Here is a 23972-nt window from a genome sequence, read left to right as displayed (position 1 = left end):
CTGGAGTGCAATGGCGCGATCTCGGCTCACCGCAACCTCCGCCTCCTAGGTTCAGGCAATTCTCCTGCCTCAGCCTCCTGAGTAGCTGGGATTACAGGCACGCACCACCATGCCCAGCTAATTTTTTGTATTTTTAGTAGAGACGGGGTTTCACCATGTTGACCAGGATGGCCTCGATCTCTTGACCTCGTGATACACCCGCCTCGGCCTCCCAAAGTGCTGGGATTACAGGCGTGAGCCACCGCGCCCGGCCATTTGTTTACATTTCAAGAGTCTAGCAGAGACAACAACAACAAAAAAAGTTGTGCATACATCATTTTTATAACAGTCTTTTAAGTTCAGTGATACTTCAGTTGAAGCAAATCAGGGTCCCTCACAATTTCTCATTTCTGTTTTGGAATACTATAGTATACTATAGCAAGAGTTGCTGTTGTTCTCAGGAATGAAAAATATGATTCTAAACACCAAACTTTAAGAAATAACATTTCAAAACATCTCAGGGAATAAGTTTTTTTTTTTTTTAAGTTACCTGACACACAGACTCTGGCTGCTTCATGAAAATGAAAAGAGTAGGCCTTAATGGGTACTTACCTCCACCATACATGACAGCCAACATTATGGAAGATATCCATGACACTTGGCTGCTGGTAGCATGGAACAGACTTTCAATCTCTTTGAAGAAGACAGTAATAGATTTGGGAAATGCGTAAGAGAAGCCGATGGAAATGAAAGCTCCAACTACCACTGCCCAGCCCCAGCCTCCATCTGGGGGAGTGTATCCAACTGGACCTCCAACTGCTGGTGGCATTTCAAGTGTAGATAAATTCCAAAATGGAGGTCAAATCCAAATATCTGAAAGATATAAAATTAAAATAATATGTCAATATAAGGTACACCTACAAAACTCTTTTGTGAAATAAGAAATATTGCCAGGTGTGGCCGATCATGCCTGTAATCTCAGCTACTTGGGAGGTTAAGGCAGGAGGATCATTTGAAGCCAGGAGTTCACAATGCCTGAGCCACACAGATCTTGTGTCTAAGAAATTTTTTTTTTTTGAGACGGAGTCTCACATTGATCCCTTGGGCTGGAGTGCAGTGGCCTGATCTCAGCTCACTGTAACCTCCGCCTCCCAGGTTAAAGAAATTCTCCTTGCCTTAGTCTCCCAAGTAGCTGGGATTATAGGTACCCACCACCATGCCAGGCTATTTTTTTTTTTAACATTTTTAGTAGAGACAAGGATTCCCCATGTTGGCCAGGCTGGTCTTGAACTCCTGACCTCATGATCTGGCCACCTCAGCCTCCCAAAGTGCTGGGATTACAAGTGTGAGCCACTGTGCCTGGCTTGGAAATTGTTTTTAAATCTAGGTATGGTAGAGCATGCCTCTAGTCCTAGCTACTCAGGAGGCTGAGGCAGGAGGATCACTTGTACCCAGGAGTTTGAGACCAGCCTGGGCAACATAGGTAGATCCCAACTCTACAAAAAAAATTTAAAAACTTAGCTAGACATGGGGGTGCATGGTGCCTGTGGTCCCAGTTAGGAGGCTGATGTGGGAGGATCACTTGAGCCTGGGAGGTAGTGGCTGCAGTAAGCTGTGATTGTGCCACTGCACTGTGGCCTGGGCGAAAGATCAAGAACGTGTCTCAATCAATCAATAGGTAAAAAAGGCCTGATGAACTTTCGGGTTGGTCAGTGCATCCATGTGCAGGGAGGATAGCATACCCCAAAACTCCACAGGAGAAAACGCACCTGGACCTGGGGACCCTTCCAGACCTTGTCCTATGTATTTCCTCATCTGGCTGTTCATATGTATCCTTTACAGTATCCTTTATAATAAACTGGCAAACATACATGTTTCCTTGAGTTCTGTGAGCCTTTCTAGCAAATTAAATCCAAGGAGAGGGTAGTGGTAGCCCGATTTATAGCTGGTCAGTCACAAGTACAGATGACAACCTACTACTTATGTATGATTGGTGTGTGAAGTGAAGGCTCCAGTCTCGTGCAACTGGGCCCTTAACCTGGTATCTAACTCCAGGTAGTTGAAGTCAAAATTGAATTGAATTATAGGACACCAAGTTGATGTATCCCACAGAATTGCTTGGTATATGCAGGGGAAAAAAACCCACACATCTGGTTAAGTAGTATTCTGTGATGTGTTGAGGGTTGACCGTGTAAGAGAAAAAACGTGTTTTTCTCCTTCAGATCTTTACAACTAGCTCTCAAGCAAATGAATTGTTTTTTTTTTTCTTTTTCTTTTTCTTTGGGACAGAGTTTCGCTCTTGTTACCCAGGCTGGAGTGCAATGGCGCGATCTCGGCTCACCGCAACCTCTGCCTCCTGGGTTCAGGCAATTCTCCTGCCTTAGCCTCCTGAGTAGCTGGGATTACAGGCACGCGCCACCATGCCCAGCTAATTTTTTGTATTTTTAGTAGAGACGGGGTTTCACCGTGTTGACCAGGATGGTCTCGATCTCTTGACCTTGTCATGATCCACCCGCCTCGGCCTCCCAAAGTGCTGGGATTACAGGCTTGAGCCACCGCGCCCGGCCAATGAATTGTTTTTTTAATGTTACTTGTCTAGTAGACATTATCTTCTTTTAAAGACATTATCATGCCTATAATCACAGCACTTTGGGAGGCTGAGGCGGGTGGTCATGAGGTCAGGAGTTTGAGATCAGCCGGGCCAACATGGTGAATCCCCGTCTCTACTAAAAATACAAAAAAATACTTGACTAAGCGAGACAGAATTTTGCTCTTGTTGCCCAAGCTGGAGTGCAATGGCATGATCTCAGCTCACCGCAACCTCTACAAAAGATTTGAACAGATGCGATGCATGAATGACAAACAAGCACATGTAAAGATGCTCAACATAGTTGGTCATTTAAAAATGCAAATTAAAATCACAATGAGATACTAATACATACCTACTAAAATTAAGATCGATAATTCCAAGAATTTGTGGGAATATGAAGCCGATGGAACTCTCATATTGCTGATTGTACAGTCCCTTGGAACACATTTTGGCAGTTCCTTATAAAGTTATACATGCATTTAACATATGAGCCAGTCATTATGGCCTGAGGTATTATCCAGGAGAAGTGAAAACATACATCCTCACAAAGATTTATATGAAAATTCTCTAGCAGCTTGATGTATAATAGCCAAAAACTGAAAACAACCCAATGTCCATCAACAAATGAATGGATAAACAATGGTTTAGCCATATAATAGAATACTACTCAGCAATAAAAAGGAACAAACTACTGATGCATGCAATAACACGGATGAGTTGCAAAAGCATTCTGTTAAGTAGAAAAAAAAGCATTGTATCCTATATGGTCACATTTATGTTAAATTGTAGAAAAGGCAAAATTCTAGCACAGGTTGTGCATCTCTAATCTGAAAAGACAAAATTCTCCAAAATCTGAGATTTTCTGAACACCAGGTATTATGCTCAAAGAAAATGCTCATTTGAACATTTTCAATTTTGCATTTTTGGATTAGGGATGTTTAACTGCGTAAGTAACTGAAATATTCCAAAATGTGAAATCCAAAACACATCTCATCCCAAGCATTTTAGATAAGGGATACTTGAACTGTGATAGAAAACAGATCAGTTGCCACCAGGGGTTGGGGAGAGGAGACTGACTGCAAAGGAGCATGAAATAACTTTTAGGGTAATGGAAATGCTTTATTATCATGACGGTGACAGTTACTCAAACTGTACATTTAAGTTAGTGAATTTTATTATGTCAATTATATCTCAATAAAGCTGATCAAAAACTAAAAAGTCCACGGACAGTGACAAGGGGGATAAAACTTGTTCTGTGGCACAGGGAGACAATACAGAAGCCAAAGGAGAGGGCAGGCAAACTTCTTTGTCTTGGTTATCTGGATGGTTAAAAGACAAAGAAGACAAAGATGAGGATAAAGAAAAGGAGGCAAGAAGAGGACAGAAGACTCTTTTTTAAGAATTCACGACTCAGGTCAGTGTGAGCTCATGCTTGGCAGGAAATTATCTGTAGGAAACCTTTGTTGTTCTTGCAGAGATACATTATATTTGATTTTGCTAGCAAAGATTTCCTACAAACAAAGGCCTGCCGAACATAAGCTCACAATTGTGAACATATCAAGAACCAATTAACCACGAGTAAAAGCAAAACCAATTGAACACAGTCAGATTAGACACTCAGGAATCATAGGTATAGGAATATGAATATTTAAATGACTACAGACATGAAATAGGCATTTAAAACACTAGAAAAAATTATATCTTTCTCTAAAAAAGATCCATCAAAGAAGATTAGTTGATTTGAAATAGAACTAAAAATGGAAAGTAAAGTTGGACAGGCATGGTTGCTTGTGCTGTAATCCCAGTACTTTGGGAGGCTGAAGTAGGTGGATCACCTAATGTCAGGAGTTCAAGACCATCCTGGCCAACATGGTGAAACTCCATCTCTACAAAAAGTACAAAAATTAGCCAGGCATGGTGGCTTGTGTCTGTAATTCCATCTACTTGGGAGGCTGAGGCAGGATAATCTTTTGAAGCTGGGAGGCAGAGGTTCCAATGAGCTGAGATTGCACCACTGCACTCCAGCCTGGAGTGACAGAGCAAGACTGTCTCAAAAAATATAAATAAATAAATAAATAAAGTCAATGAAATTAATAACAGGTTAGCTAGAAGAGTGGACATAGCTATATATGGAGTCAGTAAACCTTAAGAAGAGGTTTGAAGAGATTAGTCAGAATTCAGGGGAGAGCTTCATTCTAAAGCTATCAGAGAAAGGTTTTAGAAGGGAGGATCTGACATTTATCTAATGGCACTTCAGCCTGGGCGACAGAGCGAGACTGTCTCAAAAAAAAAAAAAAAAAAAAATAGATTAAGCTGATTCAATTTATGGGAAATAGCTGGCCAGTCCTCATTTTCAAACCAATCAAGTAAAAGATCTCTCTCTCTCTCTCTCCCCCTCTCCCTCTCTGCTCCCTCACTTCTCTCTCTCTTTCTTTCTTTCGACAAGTCTTGCTCTGTACCCAGGCTGGAGTGCAAATCTTGGCTCACTCACTGAAATCTCAGCTCACTCACTGCAACCTCCGCCTCCCAGGTTCAAGCAATTCTCCTGCCTCAGCCTCCTAAGCAGCTGGGACTACAGGCATGTGCCACAACGCCCAGCCAATTGTTTTATTTTTAGTAGAGACAGGGTTTCATCCTATTGGCCAGGCTGGTCTTGAACTCCTGACCTCGTGATCCACCTGCCTCAGCCTCCCAAAGTGCTGGGATTATAGGTGTGAGCCACCACTCCCTGCCGCACACTTCATTTTAATTGAAATAAATGTGTTGATATACATCTCTGTGATAACTATCTCATTTTTTAATAATGATTCTAGCCTAGAAAATAGAGGTGACCGGGCATGATGGCCCACGCCTGTAATCCCAGCACTTTGGGAGGCCAAGGTGGGTGGATCACTTGAGGTCAGGAGTTTGAGAGCAGCCTGGTCAACATGGTGAAATCCCATCTCTATAAAAAATACAAAATTTAGCTGGGTATGGTGGTAGGCGCCTGTAATCTCTGCTATTTGGGAGGCTGAGACAGGAGAACTGCTTGAGCCTGGAAGACAGAGGTTGCAGTGAACAACGATCATACCATTGCACTCCAGTCTGGGTGACAGAGGAAGACCCTGTCTCAAAAAGAGAGAAGGCAGTAGTTTGTTGTCCAGATGAAATAATTTTTCAATATTCTCCAGTATTTATGACCTAATCCCTTTTTGGAATTCTATCATAGGATTCTTTCTAGGACTATGCATTCTGGAATTTTCCCTTCCTTTGAGATTTTTATTGCCTGGGACAGTGAACCACAGTAAGAAATGGAATGAATAAAAGATACACCTTTCTTTTGTAGTGGGGCGGGGAAAGCCTTTTGGATAATTCAAGTTGGAAAAGAAAAAGTAGAGCTCAGGCATCCATTCTCAAGAGATAATTTTTAGTTAAGGTTGTATCTCAACCTGAGGATGTACAGAATAATTCCCTCAAAAATATAATCCAGTTTAAAAATTCAATGTCTTTGTTCTAGGGCATTTCATCTACCTATGATTCAGGTGAGATAAAATATTTACAAGTTAAGGTTTCCTAAAATTTCTACTGGAATGAATGATTAATAGGTATTTAACAGGTCAGCTCTACTAACAGAAACAGCCTGAATTCTAAAATGATGTTAAATACAACTGCTGCTGGTGTTGATTTTATGAGTTTTTCTTCATCTAGGTATGAAAAAAGAGAATACTTGAAAAATTTCAAAGAACTACTAAAAAGATTAATTCATCTTAGAATATTTACACACATAGAACACCCACACACAGACAGTAGGGCTGTTTAACACATCAGGCTCTGACTGGAACAGCTAATACGTGCTGGACGTGATTAAACTCTGAGTTTAGCTGCCAGCTATGATTTGTCCCAATTAAGGCAGTTACAATTTTTAGTCACTAAGCTTGCCTCATCAAGTTAATACCTTATTCCATAGTGCCCAAATTAGATTTAAAGCTTCAAGAAGCTTTAAAATGATTTAAAAGGAAATAAGTAAAAGAAATAAGAGTATCCAAAATCATTTTGAAAAACAGACCACATCAAAAAACCAGACACAGATTCAACGCAATTCTGCCACCACCTGACAAATGGCTATCCCTGTTAACTTAAAAATTCTGATGTTAACAGAAAAAAAAGTCAGTTAATATCATTATCGAAGCATATTATTTCCTTTTAAACTGGCAAGTCTCAGCTGTAAACAGAAGGACTCATTCAGAAAGTGAATTATGAGAGCAGGCCGCCTTGCCGAGCACTGAGTCCCCTTGAGAAGAGAGCACATGCATTCTTTGTATGCTAAAGTCCAGAGGCTAAAAGGGACTAAAGTTTAAGATTTTAATCCTTACAATGTGCACAGTAGCTTTCCTATCAGCTTAGCTATTATTGCCTAAGAGTGATGAGGAGGCTAAAAAACAAAGTGATAGGGTGATGAGAAAAATTCTTCATCAATTCATCTTGTCTAAAGGATGACAGAAAACAATAACCCTAACTTTTCTTTGCAATGATGGTGATAAGAATGACCTTCTAGATTTTCTGATCTTTGTTTCTCATAACTCTTAGAAATTGTGCTAGTAAACTAATCTGGAAAGCCGAAGCTGTGCTCCATACCCACCATGTCCTTGCCCCACTCCCAAAGAGAAGAGCTACAAAAGCCTTGGAAACAGTATTCATGGTGTTCTCTACACTTTTAACATTTAAAACTAAGCTACTGTCTCTTCCTAAAATGACAATGACCAGTTTGTAAATTTAAAAGCAGAAAGTATCTAAAACCAATAACCTTAAAATAATGTTACTAAGTATAAACTAGATTTAGGTTTCAAATTCACATGGAAACATTCAAATCCAGAAACGCTGATTTACTGAAGCTATTGCTGCTGAAGTAGATAACCTGCTGCCCTCTGTAACTAGCCCTAATCCAGCTTCATGGCTTACAGACCACCTGTCCCAAATTAACTTCCAAGATTCAAAGTCTAGGAAACCTGACTTTCATTTGCTTTCTTTTCCATTTTGAAAATGAATACATTGAAGAAACCAAAACAGTGAAGAAATCAAGGAGGAATCGCTAAAGAAGAAATGTAACTCAGTCTCCAAAAAAAAGAAAGAAAAAGAAAAAATAAAGAAAATCCTACCACTTGCTGCAGCATAGGTGGACCTGGAGGAAATTTGTGAAGCATAATAAGCGAGACCCAGAAAGACAAACTCTGAATGATCTCACTTACATGTGGAGCCTAAAACAGTTTACAGAAGCAGAGAGTAAAAGGGCAATTATCAGGGCCTGGGAAGGCATTGGTTAAAGGGTACAGAGTTTCCATAATACAACAAAACTAAGTTCTGGAGATATACTCTACAATATAAGGCCTATGATTAACATTACTGTATTGAATTCTTTAAAATTTGCTAAAAGTGAAAACTTATGTTAAATCCTCTTAACACAACAGGAAAAAACCACCAAAGAGAACAAAGGGAGCAGGAGGACATTTTTGGAGGTGATTAAATTTATGGTACTGATGGTGATGGTTTCACAGTTATACTTTTTTGAGTTCACTTTCTGTTGTTCATTGGTATTTGCAAGGTTTCTTTTTTTTTTGGAGAGGAAGCTTTGCTCTTGTTGCCCAGGCTGGAGTGCAATGGTGCAATCTCGGCTCACTGTACCCTCCGCCTTCTGGGTTCAGGCGATTCCCCTGCTTCAGCCTCTTGCATAGCTGGGATAATAGGCATGCACCATCATGCCTGGCTAATTTTTGTATTAGTAGAGATGGGGTTTCACCAAGTTGGCCAGGTTGGTCTTGAACTCCTGACCTCAGGTGATCTACCCGCCTCAGCATGCCAAAGTGCTGGAATTACAGGCATGAGCCACTGTGCCCCAAATTTGTTACCTTTTTAAAATGAGCTATGTATTATTTCTTTCATCATTCTAAATAAAAAAAACTCACCTTCATACTCTCTCCACTCCCTGCCCCTGCCCACCCCTTCTGCACAAAAAGATAACAAATCTCAAAGTTTTTTGTTCCAAGGCAACCTTAAGCAAAAATGTAGTTGGAAAAGGAAATATTTTAATGGCATTTTCAGATAATTGAGGATATTCCTCTTTGATACTACACCAAAACTTGTGAGGTGATTTTTTTTTTTTAAGATGGGGTTTCACCATGATGGCCAGGCTGGTCTTGAACTCCTGACCTCAGGTGATCCACCCACCTTGGCCTCCTAAAGTGCTAGGATTACAGGCATGAGCCACCATGCCTGGCCGGTGATTTTTTTTTGCAATAGTTTCTTGCTCTGTCAGCCAGGCTGGAGTGCAGTGTGCAATCACTGCTCACTGTAGCCTCAACCTCCTGGGCTCAAGTAATCCTCCAACCTCAGCCTCCCAGTAGCTGGGATTACAGGCGCATGACACTGTGCCTGGCTAATTTTTGTATTTTTTGTAGAGATGAAGTTTTGCCATGTTTCCCAGGCTGGTTTGAACTCTTGGGCTGGGCTCAAGTGATTCTCTGACCTCAGCTTCCTGAAGTGCTGGGATTACAGGTGTGAGCCACTGCCCGGCTGATAGTTTCGAGATGATTAGTTACAAACAAAATCTAAAAACCTCAATCTTGAAAGAGTCTTGAGGTGCTTGAAGATTCCAAAAAACCACACTTTGAGAATGGCTGTTTTTCTAAATCATTAATTCAATTTGAACATTAAAAGTGACTAAACTGATACCTAATGGCTTATTCAGATTGCATATCACCTTGCGGCATTCAACTGAATCAGAATCAGGTTAGACAGTTCTTTTTTTCAGCACTACAGTATATTCTGATGTATAACAGGGATGTATTAATTATAGAAAAAAGCTGATATGTACGTACACAGGAAGGGATGGTCAGAGATGGTACAGAATACACTACTATTTTTCACTGTACAAAATTTAGGTTCTACTTAAATAATACGTATTTTCTACCTTGATAAAAATTATGGGCCAGGTGCAGTGGCTCATAATCACAGGCTCAGTGGCCTATAATCCCAGCGGTTTGGGAGGCCAAGGCAGGCAGATCACGAGGTCGGAAGATTGAGACCATCCTGGCTAACACAGCGAGGCCTCATGTCTACTAAAAATACAAAAAAAAAAAAAATTAGCAAGGTGTGGTAGCAGGCGCCTGTAATCCCAGCTACTCTGGAGGCTGAGGCAGGAGATTCGCTTGAACCTGGGAGGCAGAGGTTGCAGTGAGCAACCACTGCACTCCAGCCTGGGTGACAGAGCAAGACTCTGTCACACACAAAAAAATCCCCTTTCCTTTACAAGTTCTTTGGACAAAATCATGTCCTTTGCAACAACATGGATGCAGATAGAGGCCATTATGCTAAGGAAACTGACACAGTAAACTAAATACTGTTCTCACAAGTGAGAGCTAAACATTGGGTACACATGGACATAAAGATGGGAATAGATACTGGGAAATACAAGATGGGGCAGAAGGGCAAAGGGTTGAAAAACTACCTATTGGGCTCTTCCACAGGAGGCCTACCCGCTGCTGCTTGTGCTGCCGCTATGTCTCCAGTGATCCCTGAAAAGTTCCAGCATATTTTGCGAGTACTCAACACCAACATCGATGGGCAGCGGAAAATCACCTTTGCCATCACTGCCATTAAGGGTGTGGGCCAAAGATACGCTCATGTGGTGTTGAGGAAAGCAGAGACTGACCTCACCAAGAGGGCAGGAGAACTCACTGAGGATGAGGTGGAACATGTGATCACCATTATGCAGAATTCATGCCAGTACAAGATCCCAGACTGGTTCTTGAACAGACAGAAGGATGTAAAGGATGGAAAACATAGCCAGGTCCTAGCCAATGGTCTGGACAACAAGCTCCGCGAAGACCTGGAACAACAGAAGAAGATTCAGGCCCACCGATGGCTGCGCCACTTCTGGGGCCTTCATGTCCAAGGCCAGCACACCAAGACCACTGGCCGCCGTGGCCACACCGTGGGTGTGTCCAAGAAGAAATAAGTCTGTAGGCCTTGTGTGTTAATAAATAGTTTATATATCAAAGGAAAAAAAAAAAACTGCCTATTGGGTTCTATGCTCACTTCCTGGGTGACGGGTTCAATTGTATTCCAAACCTCAGCATCATGCAGTATACCTTTGTAAAAAACCTGCACATGTACCCCCAGAATCTAAAATAAAAGCTGAATAAATTAATAAATAATAATGTCATGCAAAAAGAGTTCTTTGGCTTATCAAGTTTATTCCCTATAGACCTCTTCACATTTACGTGTAGTCCTAAATACCATATGTATTCTTGGAGAGCATTCTCCAAACCAGGAATTTGTTCAAAGTTTTTCCTAACAAGAATGCACACAGTGCACACTTCTCAGGAGCCTACAGGACCGTAAAACAAATGAAAGTTAACATTTCTTTTTTTTTTTTTTTTTTTTTTTTTTTTTTTTTGTTTGGGGTTTCTCCCTTGTTTCCCAGGGTGGAGTGCAATGTTTTTTTTTTTTTTTTTTTTTTTTTTTTTTTCCAGGGTTCAGGCAATTCTCCTGCCACAGCCTACTGATTAGCTGGGATTACAGGCACGCGCCACCATGCCCAGCTAATTTTTTGTATTTTTGGTAGAGACAGGGTTTCACCATGTTGACCAGGATGGTCTCGATCTCTTGACCTCGTGATCCACCCGCCTCGGCCTCCCAAAGTGCTGGGATTACAGGCTTGAGCCACCGCGCCCGGCCCGAAAGTTAACATTTCTAACTGTCCTCATCTCTCCTGTGATCTAGAAAAACCCTGTTTATTTCAAGTAAATATAGCACGTGCTAAATTTGTGATATGTGATGAAATGGAGACTGCTTGTTAGATCTCAGGGCCCTTTCACCATCTAAAAGAAGACAGAAGGAGGTATGGGAGGTTGAGAGGGGTTTCCCTAGCGTAAACAATATCCTTTAATTTCTAGCCTTTCGGACACCTTTCTGTGGCCACTGCAGTCTTATGTACATAGTGTTCAAAAATATAACACTTTTTTTTTGAGATGGAGTTTCACTCTGGTTGCCCAGGCTAGAGTGCAATGGTGCGACCTCGGCTCACTGCAACCTCTGCCTCCTGGTGCAAGTGATTCTCCTGCCTCAGCCTCCCAAGTAGCTGAGATTACAGGCACGCACCATCATGCCAGGCTAATTTTTGTATTTTTAATAGAGATGGGTTTTACCATGTTGTCCAGGCTGGTCTCAAATTCCTGACCATATGATCTGCCCGCCTCAGCCTCCCAAAGTGCTGGGATTACAGGCGTGAGCCACCATGCCAGGCCAGTATGACATTTTTCTGCCTTGCAAATGACTTTTGGTAAAGGATCTTTGCTAAATGGTAGTCCAACTAGACTCAGCTGACCAAAGCCTCAATGCTTAACTTTTTTGAAAGGGCATAAACACGGCCAGGTGTGGTGGCTCAGGCCTGTAATCATAGCACTTTGGGAGGTCAAGGAGGGTGGATCACCTGAGGTCAGGAGATCGAGACCATCCTGGCCAACATGGTGAAACCCCCATCTCTATTAAAAATACAAAAATTACCTGGGCGTAGTGGCACGCACCTGTACTCCCAGCTACTTGTGAGGCTGAGGCAGGAGAATCGCTTGAACCCAGGAGGCGGAGGTTGCAGTGAGCCGAGATCGGTCCACCACACTCCAGCCTGGAAATAGAGCAAGACTTCATTTCAAAAAAAAAGAAAAGGCATAAACAAAAGTTACAAGTAACATGAAGGCACGTGGACATAAAGAACCAGCCTTGCCGGGTGTGGTGGCGCATGCCAGTAGTCCCAGCTATTCGGGAGGCTGAGGCTGGAGGATTGCTTGAGTCCAGGAGTTCTGGGCTGTAGTGCACTATGCCGATTGGGTGTCCGCACGAAGTTCAGCATCAATATGGTGACCTACCGGGAGCAGGGGACCACCAGGTTGCCTGAGGAGGGGTGAACTGGCCCAGGTCGGAAATGGAGCAGGTCAAAACTCCCATGCTGATGAGTAGTGGGATAGTGCCTGTGAATAGCCACTGCACTCCAGCCTGGGCAATCTAGCGAGACCCTGTCTCTTTAAAAAACAAACAAACAAAAAAAAAAAAAACAAAAAAAAAACAGCCTTAAGAAATTTCCCAGAGAATGGGATTTAGTGCCACTACCAAATAACATGTATTTTAAATATTTCTGGCTTGTTAGGTGAAACGGGTTTAAGTTTTCCTAGACAACTTCCTGTCAATCAATGTTTCAGCTAACTAGCAGTTAGAACTACTTTTGTTATATCATGAACAAAGCCAGTCAAGCAACTTCAATGAAGGAAAAAAAAAAAAAGGAAAGATTTGGCTATTTTCAACTTCAACTAAATTTCATCAAGAAGATACAATATGCCCAAGTAAAAAAAATCAATCTTCACTTGTATTTCCATTTTACTGAGCATATGTTGATATATAATTCCAATTAATTTGACTTGACTTTAATATTCTACAACACCCTATGATGCTACTATTATGACCCCAATCTTAATCTTCTTGTACAGTAGTTGTTTTAGATATGAGGAGGATTAAAGTAGTATGGAGAACTGATGAAGCTGAACATATTTGTAAATGGGCAAACTAACATGCAAACTTAAACAAACTTAAAGGTAATGGACATATATCTGTATATATTTTATATATATATGCACACATTTGTGTGTGTGTATTTACTTATTTAATCCTCTTTTGTCAGTCTCAGCCAGTGTCCTGTTCAATACACTGAATCTAGTAGCCAACATTCTTAATTTTCCTTGTAAGAAAATGACTTACATCATCTGTTTAACCAAATAAGCATGATTTTATTTAGGGAGAAGGGGCCATTATATAAGAAAGGTGGGGGGTATAAAAATGGATCACTTACTTTTGAAAGAAATTGTACTGATGTAGGGAGAAGTACCACATCAGTACAACTTATTTCAAAAGTAAGTGACCCATTCATTGCCTGTAATCCCAGCTACTCAGGAGGCTGAGGCAGGAGAATTGCCTGAACCCAGGAGGCGGAGGTTGCGGTGAGCCGAGATCATGCCATTGCACTCCAGCCTGGGTAACAAGAGCGAAACTCCAACTCAAAAAAAAAAAAAAAAAAATAGATAAGCATATTAGTATGTTAAATAATCTGCATTCTAAATTGAAAACAGGCATTTTCAAAGTAAGAAAAAAACTACTTAACTTTTGAAGTCTGATTTGCAAACTATAAGCACAAACTAATTCCAATAAAAATATTTTTCCCTTTAATAATTCAACTTGAAGCTCCAGCCTGGATGAAAAATTATGAAATATCTGTAAAAATGTTTAGTATAGAAAGGTTTCCAGAAACTAGTAACTACTTTTACTTCAGCTGACAAACAGCAAAACATGCAAACAAAATAGAACAATGAAACCTAAGTTAGCATTTTTTATTACTAGGGTTATAGCTCTAATTCTAGGAATAAGTAAACTTCTTTTAGGAAATCACAGCATAATACAGTTCACATTGTTACTAGTGAATTACTACCTCAAAAAAAGAATAAAAATAGGCTGGGCACAGTGGCTCACGCCTGTAATCCAAGCACTTTGGAGGCCAAGGCAGGAGGATCACCTGAGGTCAGGAGTTCAAGACCAGCCTGACCAACATGGTGAAACCCTGTCTTTAAATAAATAAATAAATTAATTAATTAATAATAAATAAATAAAAATAAACAAATCCCTCCGAAAATTAAATGCACCATCTAAGGTGAAAAGTAATAATCTTATAATAGCAGATTCTCTATTCTTGTCCATAACAACTGCCTACACACCACACTGCATTCCTTGGCCATTTCACCTTTCGTGTATACTATCCAAGCACAAACTATGATATAAGTTTCTTTATGAACTCTACAATCCCAAAGAACAAGGTGGATCACCTGAGGTTGGGAGTTTGAGACCAGCCAGACCAACATGGAGAAACCCCATTTCTACCAAAACTACAAAATTAGCCAGGCGTGGTGGTGCATGCCTGTAATCCCAGCCACTTAGGAGGGGGAGGCAGGAGAATCGCTTGAACCCGGGAGGCAGAGGTTGCGGTGTGCTGAGATTGTGCCATTGCACTCTAGCCTGGGTGACAAGAACGAAACTCCATCTCAAATTAAAAAAGAAAAATCTCTACATCCTGAACAAATATTAGCATTAGATGAACTTCAGGTGATCTAATTTTCCCAGTTTTTGAGAAGTAGAGAAAAATATGAAACCAGAAAAAAAAAAAAACAACCTTTCAGTGATGTAATGCTTTCTGGATCTAGTGCCCTCTATAGTCAAAGCAGAAAAGTTTTTTTGTTTTGTTTTTTAAAGAAAAAATAATTATACAGCACAACTTTCGGCACAATGAACTTATCAATCTTCTTTTCTGAGCTATTATTACACCAGCAAATTTTGCCTTCTTTAAAAATGCTTCATTTTTTCCTTCATCTGCTAGGATTAAAAAAAAAAAAAAAAAAACAAATGCTTCATTTTTGCCTTCTTCTCACAGACTGAAAAGCTGGCTACTGCCAAAGTTGAGAGTCCTGTATCCCTTTCACATATTAATTTATTTCTTGGTTGGACGGGAATTTCCAAATACAGACCATTTCACATTTTATAAAACAACATGAGAACTCATGAAGAAAAGAAAGTTGGGGGATACGTCCATCAATTGTAGGTTTTGCTTGGAAAAATTCTAGATTACATTCTGAAATAAATAACTATATGTTCTGTTTTCTACAGCAACCCAAAATATATTCAACAAATCAGTATCTAAGTGGGCCATTTAAATTTACTAACATATAACCTACCCTGTTCCAGAATCTGAATAAATGTACTGGCTGGATTAAAGTTACAAACAAGTGAGTTGTCAGATTACATAATTTACGTTACTTTGAATATAAATGAGCATTTTAATATATTAATAATAGATGGTACTTCTATTACAATGTACTTCACTTCCAGTATCAGATGCTTAATAGGGAGAATAAGTGATTATAATTAGTTAAGAAAAGATAAACAACAAAGAAAGCTTTTCCTTTTTCTGCAAAAAGCTAAACTATTCACTCACAAAAATAATTAACATTATACTTAGTTTTACATTAAAAAAACTTTGAGGACTAGAGACAACTGAATAATAAAACATTTCATTTCAGTTTTATTCTCATTCTAAAAGTTTTTAAACAATATTTAAATATATATTTAAATCTCTAATCTCTTCTAATAACTTCTTATACACAACAGTAACTGTTTAAAAATTCCTTGAATGAGTCTGAACTTCATTATGATGTTACCTTTGACCTCCCCCATTATCTTCAATAAAGAACTAAGTTGTTTTGTTTTCTTGTTTGCTTCACCAGTAACAGACAAATCACAAAAGAGTATTAAATTGAATACTGTTTTGTCTGGCACTAAAACATTATTCACCATTCTCTCCATGGAAATCTTTAGTAAAAGGAGAAAAATTTATGTGATCTGAAGAGAAACCAGAGTATACCATTCTCAAGTGTTTATTTGCAAAGTTTTGGGGAAATTATCTGCAGGCATTAAAGATATATCAAAGTCAATATTATTACCTCAAAACATAGCACAGCTAAATAGCCTTTTTAATTGCTAACAATATAAATCTTAGACTGTGCTGCGATTAAGACAACCGTCAGCTCTTTTATGAGAAACACACAATTTTCAAATGAGTGTTTTATTTTCCTGGAACCTACAGTAATTGTTAAATCACTATCCTTCCCTCTATTCCATCAAATTTTCTAGGTGAAAGAGAGTATCCACAACAGCATCATACAACACAATAGAGTGAAGTAATAAATAAAAATTAAAAAAAAAAAAAAAAAAAAAAAAAAAGGATGTACATTTCTAATTTCCAGGGCAGGTATTTAAAACTTTAGGTTCTTCAACCTCTTTAAGGATTTTTCCAATTGAACAAAATAAATGCCTACATTAACAGTGACCTGTTGAAGATAAGATATGAAGCAATTTTAAGTATGTTTGAAGACGTGAACACACGAAGACAACCAATGTTCCATTAAACTTATGGCACTTAAGAGAGAACTCCTTTGGAAACATAAACATATACTTCTTGAATACAAAAAGAAATTATTATGCCTTAATTTTATTTTATTCTCTCTTAGCACATACACAAGCATTTTGTTCCCTCTCATTTGTGAGGTCAGAATTTATGATTATTAGTAAATAAAACTAAGTCATAACCAAAGAATGACATCATGATTCTGTAAAATCCTGTGACATCACCCTGTGCTGTGTTGCTTCACAAGTTCTGGCTAACTTCATTCTACATCCTAACCTTAGAACAGAAGTAAAGAAGTTAGGAGCAGGGATCCTTAGACTCTTTGGTGCCATGGACTCCTTGGGCCATTTAGTAAAACATATGGAACCCTTGTCAAAATGCTTTTTTCTTAATATAAACAGGGTTTCACCACACTGCCCAGTGTGCTCTTGAACTCCTGGGCTCAAGTGATCCACTCACCACAGCTTCCCAGGACTACAGGCGTGAGCCACCATGACCAGCCAGAATAATGTTTTTAAATGCATAAAATAAAATGCAAAGATAGAAGTGTCAAAACATTTTAATTGGAATTAACAATGAGCTTTTAAGAAAAGTATTATTTTCTTTCATTATTTTGTTTATTATTATTTTTGAGACGGAGTCTTGCTCTGTTGCCAGGCTAAAGTGCAGTAGTGCAATTTCGGCTCACTGCAACAACCTCTTCTGCCTCCCAGCTTGAAGTGATTCTCCTACCTCAGTTTCTTGAGGAGCTGGGACTACAGGCGCATGCCACCATGCCCTACTATTTGTATTTTTAATAGAAACAGGGTTTCACCATGTTGGCCAGGATGGTCTCAAACTCCTGACCTCAAGTGATCCACCCACCTTGGCCTCCCAAAGTGCCGGCCAATAATGTGCACTTTTATTTTTTTGGGGGACGGAATTTCACTTTGTCACCCAGGCTAGAGTGCAATGGCTCGATCTCGGCTCACTGCAACCTCCACCTCCTGAGTTCAAGTGATTCTCCTGCCTCAGCCACCCGAGCAGCTGGGACTACAGGTGCGTGCCACCACGCCCAGCTCATTTTTTTTTTTTTTAAGTAAAGACGGGGTTTCACTGTGTTAGCCAGGATGGTCTCCATCTCCCAACCTCGTGATCCACCCACCTCAGCCTCCCAAAGTGCTGGGATTACAGGCGTGAGCTACTGCACCCGGCAACAATGTGCTTTTTAAAAACAAATTAGGCTGGGCGTTAAGAGGTTAATGAAAAGATGTAATATTTTTTCCCCAAACTAGTTGACAGATGGACCCCCCCAAATTCAATAGACCTTGGGGGATCAATATGCAGACCCAGGATAAAAATCCCTCCATACGGGAAATGAAGAGAAGGTCAGTAAGGTAAAAACATAAGCTTTGGTTCCCAAAACTCAGTAAGACCGATTATAAAGGCCCTGTTACTCTCCAAAACAGTCTAACACGCAAAAGCAGTGTATAGGCTTTCATTCTTCAATAGTCTTCAAAAGATTTGTATAGAAAGAGCAAAATCAGAAGATATTTTTCAACCAATGATCAAATAGACAGCTTATAATATCAGTACATTTTGAGGAAATTCTCCCATACAAAGGCTCATTATAATTAACTCAGATTCAACAGCATCATGAACTGTGATTAGCAACATGGTAGTGTAGATAACCAACAGAGCTGGATCTTATTCTGCAGCACAAATGGTCAGTGACACCCTTCAATGGCTCAGCCCATGCAGCCACCTCACTGGTTTGGTGGATGTGAACCCTTCTTATCATTGTGTGTACTGTGATCCCAGAAGACTGTTATTGCTGAACAGGTGCAGTAGCTCATGCATGTAATCCCAGCACTTTGGGATGCCAAGGCAGGAGGATGGCTTGGGGCCAGGAGTTTGAGACCAGCCTGGGCAACACAGTGAGACCCTATCACTAAAAAAAATTTTTTAATAAATTAGTTGAGCATTATGGCCCATGCTGGTAGTCGCAGCTACTCAGGAGGCTGAGGTGGCTCTGCTTGAGCCTAGGAGTTAAGAGGCTGCAGTGAACCATGATGGTTTCACTGCACTCCAGCCTGGGCAACAGAGTGAGACCCTGTATTAAAAAAAAAAAAAAATTGTCATTGCATTTTAATCTCTTCTCAAAATGACACTAGGAACTAAACATGCCATCTATACTGGTCCTTCTTTCATTCATTGTAAAAATCTCCTATAACACTCCCTCCCTGGAAACAGAAAAATATATAAACTAGGTAGCAGTATTACAAATGAAAAGTGGGGGGTTGGACAAGAAATAACAGAAGGGACAAAGGATTGGCACCAACTGCATGAGGTAGAGCAGGGGCCTTCTAGGAGGAGTATTAAGATGATTCAGAGTTTTAAGCCTGGCTACCTTGAAGAATGGTAGAGTCAGAAGAAAAAAACTAGGCTTGGAGGATGAAGGAAAGTTGAGAACAGGCAGAGATAATGAGCTATAACTGACATATTAAGTTTGAAATGCCCAAGAAGCAACTGGAAAAGCAGATCATCAGTAAGAGTGTTCAACCCCTGTCCTTGAGGAACTTACAATCTGGAATCCTTTTGTAGCTAGAGATTTGGATTTAGTAGCGATTCTTCTAGGTATTCCCTACAAGCTGTGGGAACAGCTAAGTCATCCAAGAAAGAGCACAAAAAAAAACCAAAAGAAATGCCATCAATTTAAGGACAAACATTTTAAATATTCCAAATACTAAAAGCCATTTGAAATGTTAACATCGTGTGCTAAAAACATTTTTACAACTTAAAACAGTGGCCTTTTAAGAGGATATACTTGATACATTTAAATACATTTATAGAAAAAGACAGTATGTCAATAACATACCACATTGTATTAAAATATAAACTTTGTACTGCTCATACTTAGGAGGTCAAAAAAAAAAAATATATATATATACATGAACTTTAATTTATCTTGTCCTTCCAAATTGTACCTCTCTTTATAGAGATATTCTAGTTAAATTAAAAAGAAATGGTAGAATTAAAGGCATAATTATTGGTACTTGCAAACCACCAGTGAAATAATGAGAAAAGGCTATTAATGTAGTAGAAAGAGGAATAACCAAATAGATGCCTCCTGAAGGAAGTACACACCAATACCTAGGAATTATACTTCCCCTCCCCTGCAACTCCCACGTGGAAATCAAACCTGAACTAAATTTGCTAAGTCTTCAATCTACCTACCAATTTACAGGCAATACAAGGGATGATAGAGGGACATATTAAACTAGGACATGTTAAAACTATACCTGAGGGACATATTCATCAACATCCAGAATGAGACAAACTGGAGGAAAAATGGCCTGGTTCCTTCAACAAACCTTCAACAAATTAGGTTAGTGCAAAGGTAATTATGGTTTTTAAATTGCCATTAAAAGTAATGGCAATTTTTAAAAAACCACAGTTATGTTTGCACCAACCTCACAAGGAAAATACATTACGAGGAAAATAATTAACCAATTATTAAAAACAACCTAGGAATATTTGAATACTGACTGGATATTTGGTGATGTTCCTTTTTAAAGGTGGGATAATGGCATTGTGGTTATGATTTTCTCAAGAGTCTTCTTTCAGATCTATACTGAAATAAAACAAATGAAATCATTTGTAGAATTTTCTTCACGGTAATCCAGTAGGGTCTAGGGAAAGTAGGTAGGGGAAGAGATAAATCGTGTCTCTTAACTGTTTGTGTTTTGAAATTTTCCATACTAAACCGTTCAAAAGGGAAAAAGGAAAAACACCATTCTCAGGGTCACCAACAAAAACTGAAAACAAGAACAGTTTGAATTTTGTCTCCAAGCCTTACAAACCGAGCAGCCCTGGTCCCTCACACAATTTCTTAGCGTCCCTATTGATTAAATGGAGACAAACACCACCTAATAAATTCATATTTGTTCAAGCCAAAAGCCTGGATTATATCCTTAACTTCTTTGACTTTGCTAGTCTCCCACATCTAGACTCCACCAAATCCTGTCTTTTCCATCACTGTGGTCTCATACCATTTCAGCGGCCTCCTTTCAGCCTGTTGTTCACATTTGCATCCAGCGTGGTGCTACTACAATGCAAAATCCAATCAGGTTATCCTCAGCCCCACTGAAAATCGTTTTTTTTTTTAAATAGAGTCTCACTTTTTACCCTCCTTGATTCCTTAAAATGGCTTACAAGGCCCTTCATTTTCTCATACTGTATCTCTTCAATTTCCATCTCTCCATGCTCTGAAGTACAGTGGTGCGATCTCAGCTCACTGCAGCCTCCACCCCACAGGGTTCCTGTGGTTCTCCTGCCTCAGCCTCCCAAGTGGCTGGGATTACAGACGCATGCCATCATGCCCAGCTAATTTTTTGTAGTTTTAGTAGAGACAGGGTTTTTTCATCACGTTAGCCAGGCTGGTCTCGAACTCCTAACCTCAAGTGATTCACCCGCCTCAGCCTCCCCAAACTGTTGCCATTTACAGGCATGAGCCATAGCCCCCAGCCTGAAAAATGCTTAAACGGCTTTCAATCTGCTTCAAGATAAGAGTGCTCCTTTAAATTTTTTTACCCTTCTTGATTCCTTAAAATGGCTTATAAGAGGCAGGGCGCGGTGGCTCAAGCCTGTAATCCCAGCACTGTGGGAGGCCGATGCGGGTGGATCACGAGGTCAAGAGATCGAGACCATCCTGGTCAACATGGTGAAACCCCGTCTCTACTAAAAATACAAAAAATTAGCTGGGCATGGTGACGCGTGCCTGTAATCCCGGCTACTCAGGAGGCTGGGGCAGGAGAATTGCCTGAACCCGGGAGGCGGAGGTTGCGGTGAGCCGAGATCGCGCCATTGCACTCCAGCCTGGGTAACAAGAGCGAAACTCCGTCCCAAAAAAAAAAAAAAAAAAAAATGCTTATAAGGCCCTCCATTTTCTCATACTGTCTATTTCTTCAACTTTCATCTCTTCCCATTCTCTTTGACTCCTTTATGTTTTTTTTAGCTTTGGTAACATTCTTTCAGCTCTTTCATTATACTGTGTACTCTGAGTATAGCTTCAGTGTTCATGCCTGGAATGTTCTTTCCACCCATCATCACTGCCTTGCCTGGCTAGCTTCTTCATCCTTCAAGTCCCAAGTTAAACAGTATTTCCTCAGAAAGATCTTCCCAAATTGCTTCTATGCTAAGTTGGGTGTCTTCTGACACCTACACAATACAGTATTTGTTCCTACAGGATCTGTAGTTACCCTATCACAACAGTCTCTACTTGTTTGTAAAGAGTATTTGCTGTGGCAATTATGAATTTAATCTGTTTTCCAGCTAGAGTATAACTCTAGGAGGGCAAGTGATAAAATGTGTTCACTACTGAATCCTAAGTCTCTCATAGGGCCTCACAGTAACAAACTGCTGAATATATAAAATTCACAACAATCTGGACTGTTTTCCTCATACCCAAGTTCTATCTTCCTAGTCCTCAAATGCAACAAAAACAAGACAGCCTCACACCTGTAATCCCAGCATTTTGGGAGGCCAAGGTGGGTGGATCATGACGTCAGGAGTTCAAGACCAACCTGGCCAAGTTGGTGAAACCCCATCTCCACTAAAAATACAAAAATTAGCCGGGCATGGTGGCTGGTGCCTGTAATCCCAGCTACGGGGGAGGCTGAGGCAGAGAACTGCTTGAACCCGGGAGGCGGAGGCTGCAGTGGGCCAAGATAGTGCCACTGCACTCCAGCCTGGGCAATGGAGCAAGATTCCATCTCAAAACAAAACAAAACAAAAAAAACAAGAAGACAGCCAAGTAGGCATTTACAGAGATCTTAATCTTGCATAGGAGAGAGCATTATAAAGTGAATTGAAAACATGATGGGAATGCAGAACATAAGAAGTTGGGAAATCTATTTTCAGACTGAGATATTTTGTATCCAAATTTACAATCTTAAAGAAAACTCCGGAGTGTCAATCTAACAATCTATTTTTTTTTCAACCTAACAATCTAATAAAAATGAGTCCAATGACACACATAGTTCCCACCGAGCCATTAACAAATTTTCAGACCTAAGATGTTAGATCACTTAATCCCTCCAGCCTCAGTTTCCTTTTGTGTAAAACAAAGGATCCTGACCAGCTGCTCATTAGGATCCTTTGCAGAGCTAATATATGCCCATATTAAGTGGCCAAAAGATGTAAACTTCAGAAACACCAATCAGTTACTTTCTTCCTATAGTGATATTTTTTTCCTCTTTAATCTGTTTTAAGGACATTATAGCCTATCCCATTACGCTTACAACTAAACCTTCAAATCTATTCAGCTATAAAAATCTCACGAAATGCTCCTCAGATTATTAACTTGCATATTTAGCAAGAGTAACTGCAATATGATGAAACAGCGTCTACCTAAACCCAAAATGAATTACTGGAATACATTCAATTTCTGTATAAATACAAAATCTTACTACGTGTTTTAAGTGTTAGATATCTTGAATCTTGGTCGTTTCTATGGCAACCTGAAGACAAAATTGTACCCCAGGGTGTCAGACTTGAATTTATGGGTACTATTTAACATCTAACTAAAAACTGAAGACACATAGTCTTTGTACCACCTCCCTGGGATGGTGGTTAGGATAAAAATTGTGGAAACCAGAGTAATTTTTGGAAAAAAAAAAAATTTCAAAACAAGTTATAGTAAGTTATGGTAAATAAAGTAGCTCGTAAACATTTTACTGTTATTAGTAGCAGCACAGTTTCTAATCAGCCACTGAAAACCCAAGGAAAGACTAAAGTAGTAACAAGTTTGTCTCCTGGTTTAGATTAATTACAAACTAGTTTTGGCAACTGCTTGTTGCATCAAATATGTCACAACAAAGTAATAAAATGTTAAAACGCATGCTGGAAAAAAAAAAAAAGGGACGTACTTGGAACAAAAAGCTTGCATCGGACTAAGAGTAATGCTATCCTCCAGATTTCTCTCAATAAGGCCGCCTTAAGTCCCTGAGTAGAAGGGCGCAGCGGCGGACGCCCGCAGCCACAGGTTGAATGACAAAGAACCTCCGTCAGCACCATTCCCGGGAATCTGAGGGCTGCCCTGTCCCCTTCGCAACGTCTACTCGAACCCTACAGTCACGCCTTGGCTGTAGGGGATGCGGCTCTCTGTATCACTCTCGCAAGTCACCAGGTGGGGCAAGGATCAGCGGGGCGGAGAAGGTTGGGGCAGATAACGCTACGAATCAAAAATAACTCCTGTCTCGAGTCCCTTCCCTTGGAGCAGAAGCGGCCAGCGGAGTCTGGAGATACCACAGGAAGCAGCCTCATGTTACCCCTTTTCCAAATCAAAGCATCTCTCAAGGAGCCTACTGAAGACTCTATAGAGGTGAGGGGACT

General features: G+C 40.1%; 1 protein-coding gene, 1 non-coding gene and 1 pseudogene across 4 annotated transcripts in view; 1 reads left to right on the top strand and 2 right to left on the bottom strand.

The window, feature by feature from the left end:
* The window catches only part of SLC16A1 (solute carrier family 16 member 1), a 38974-nt gene that overhangs the window by 14392 nt on the left and 610 nt on the right, over positions 1 to 23972 (bottom strand). Inside the window, exon 2 of one of the 2 annotated variants that reach the window (XM_032249728.1) lies at positions 592 to 852. In XM_032249728.1, the coding sequence (XP_032105619.1) occupies positions 592 to 808 (217 nt within the window). In that variant the 5' untranslated portion in view covers positions 809 to 852. Of the gene's footprint in view, positions 1 to 591; positions 854 to 23972 lie in introns of those variants that run through there. The other variant, XM_032249729.1, reaches the window with a different exon arrangement.
* LOC116531084 lies at positions 10061 to 10603 on the top strand (annotated as a pseudogene). The gene has a single exon (XR_004260255.1). The product of XR_004260255.1 is annotated as a 40S ribosomal protein S18 pseudogene (transcript).
* LOC116531232 lies at positions 15938 to 16053 on the bottom strand. Its single transcript, XR_004260322.1, has one exon. It is a non-coding gene; the product is annotated as a U5 spliceosomal RNA (small nuclear RNA).

The sequence above is a fragment of the Sapajus apella genome, unplaced genomic scaffold (assembly GCF_009761245.1).
Source record: "Sapajus apella isolate SASKATOON/1434 unplaced genomic scaffold, GSC_monkey_1.0 scaffold69, whole genome shotgun sequence".
NCBI lineage: Eukaryota > Metazoa > Chordata > Mammalia > Primates > Cebidae > Sapajus > Sapajus apella.
This window is presented reverse-complemented; position numbering and strand designations above follow the sequence as displayed.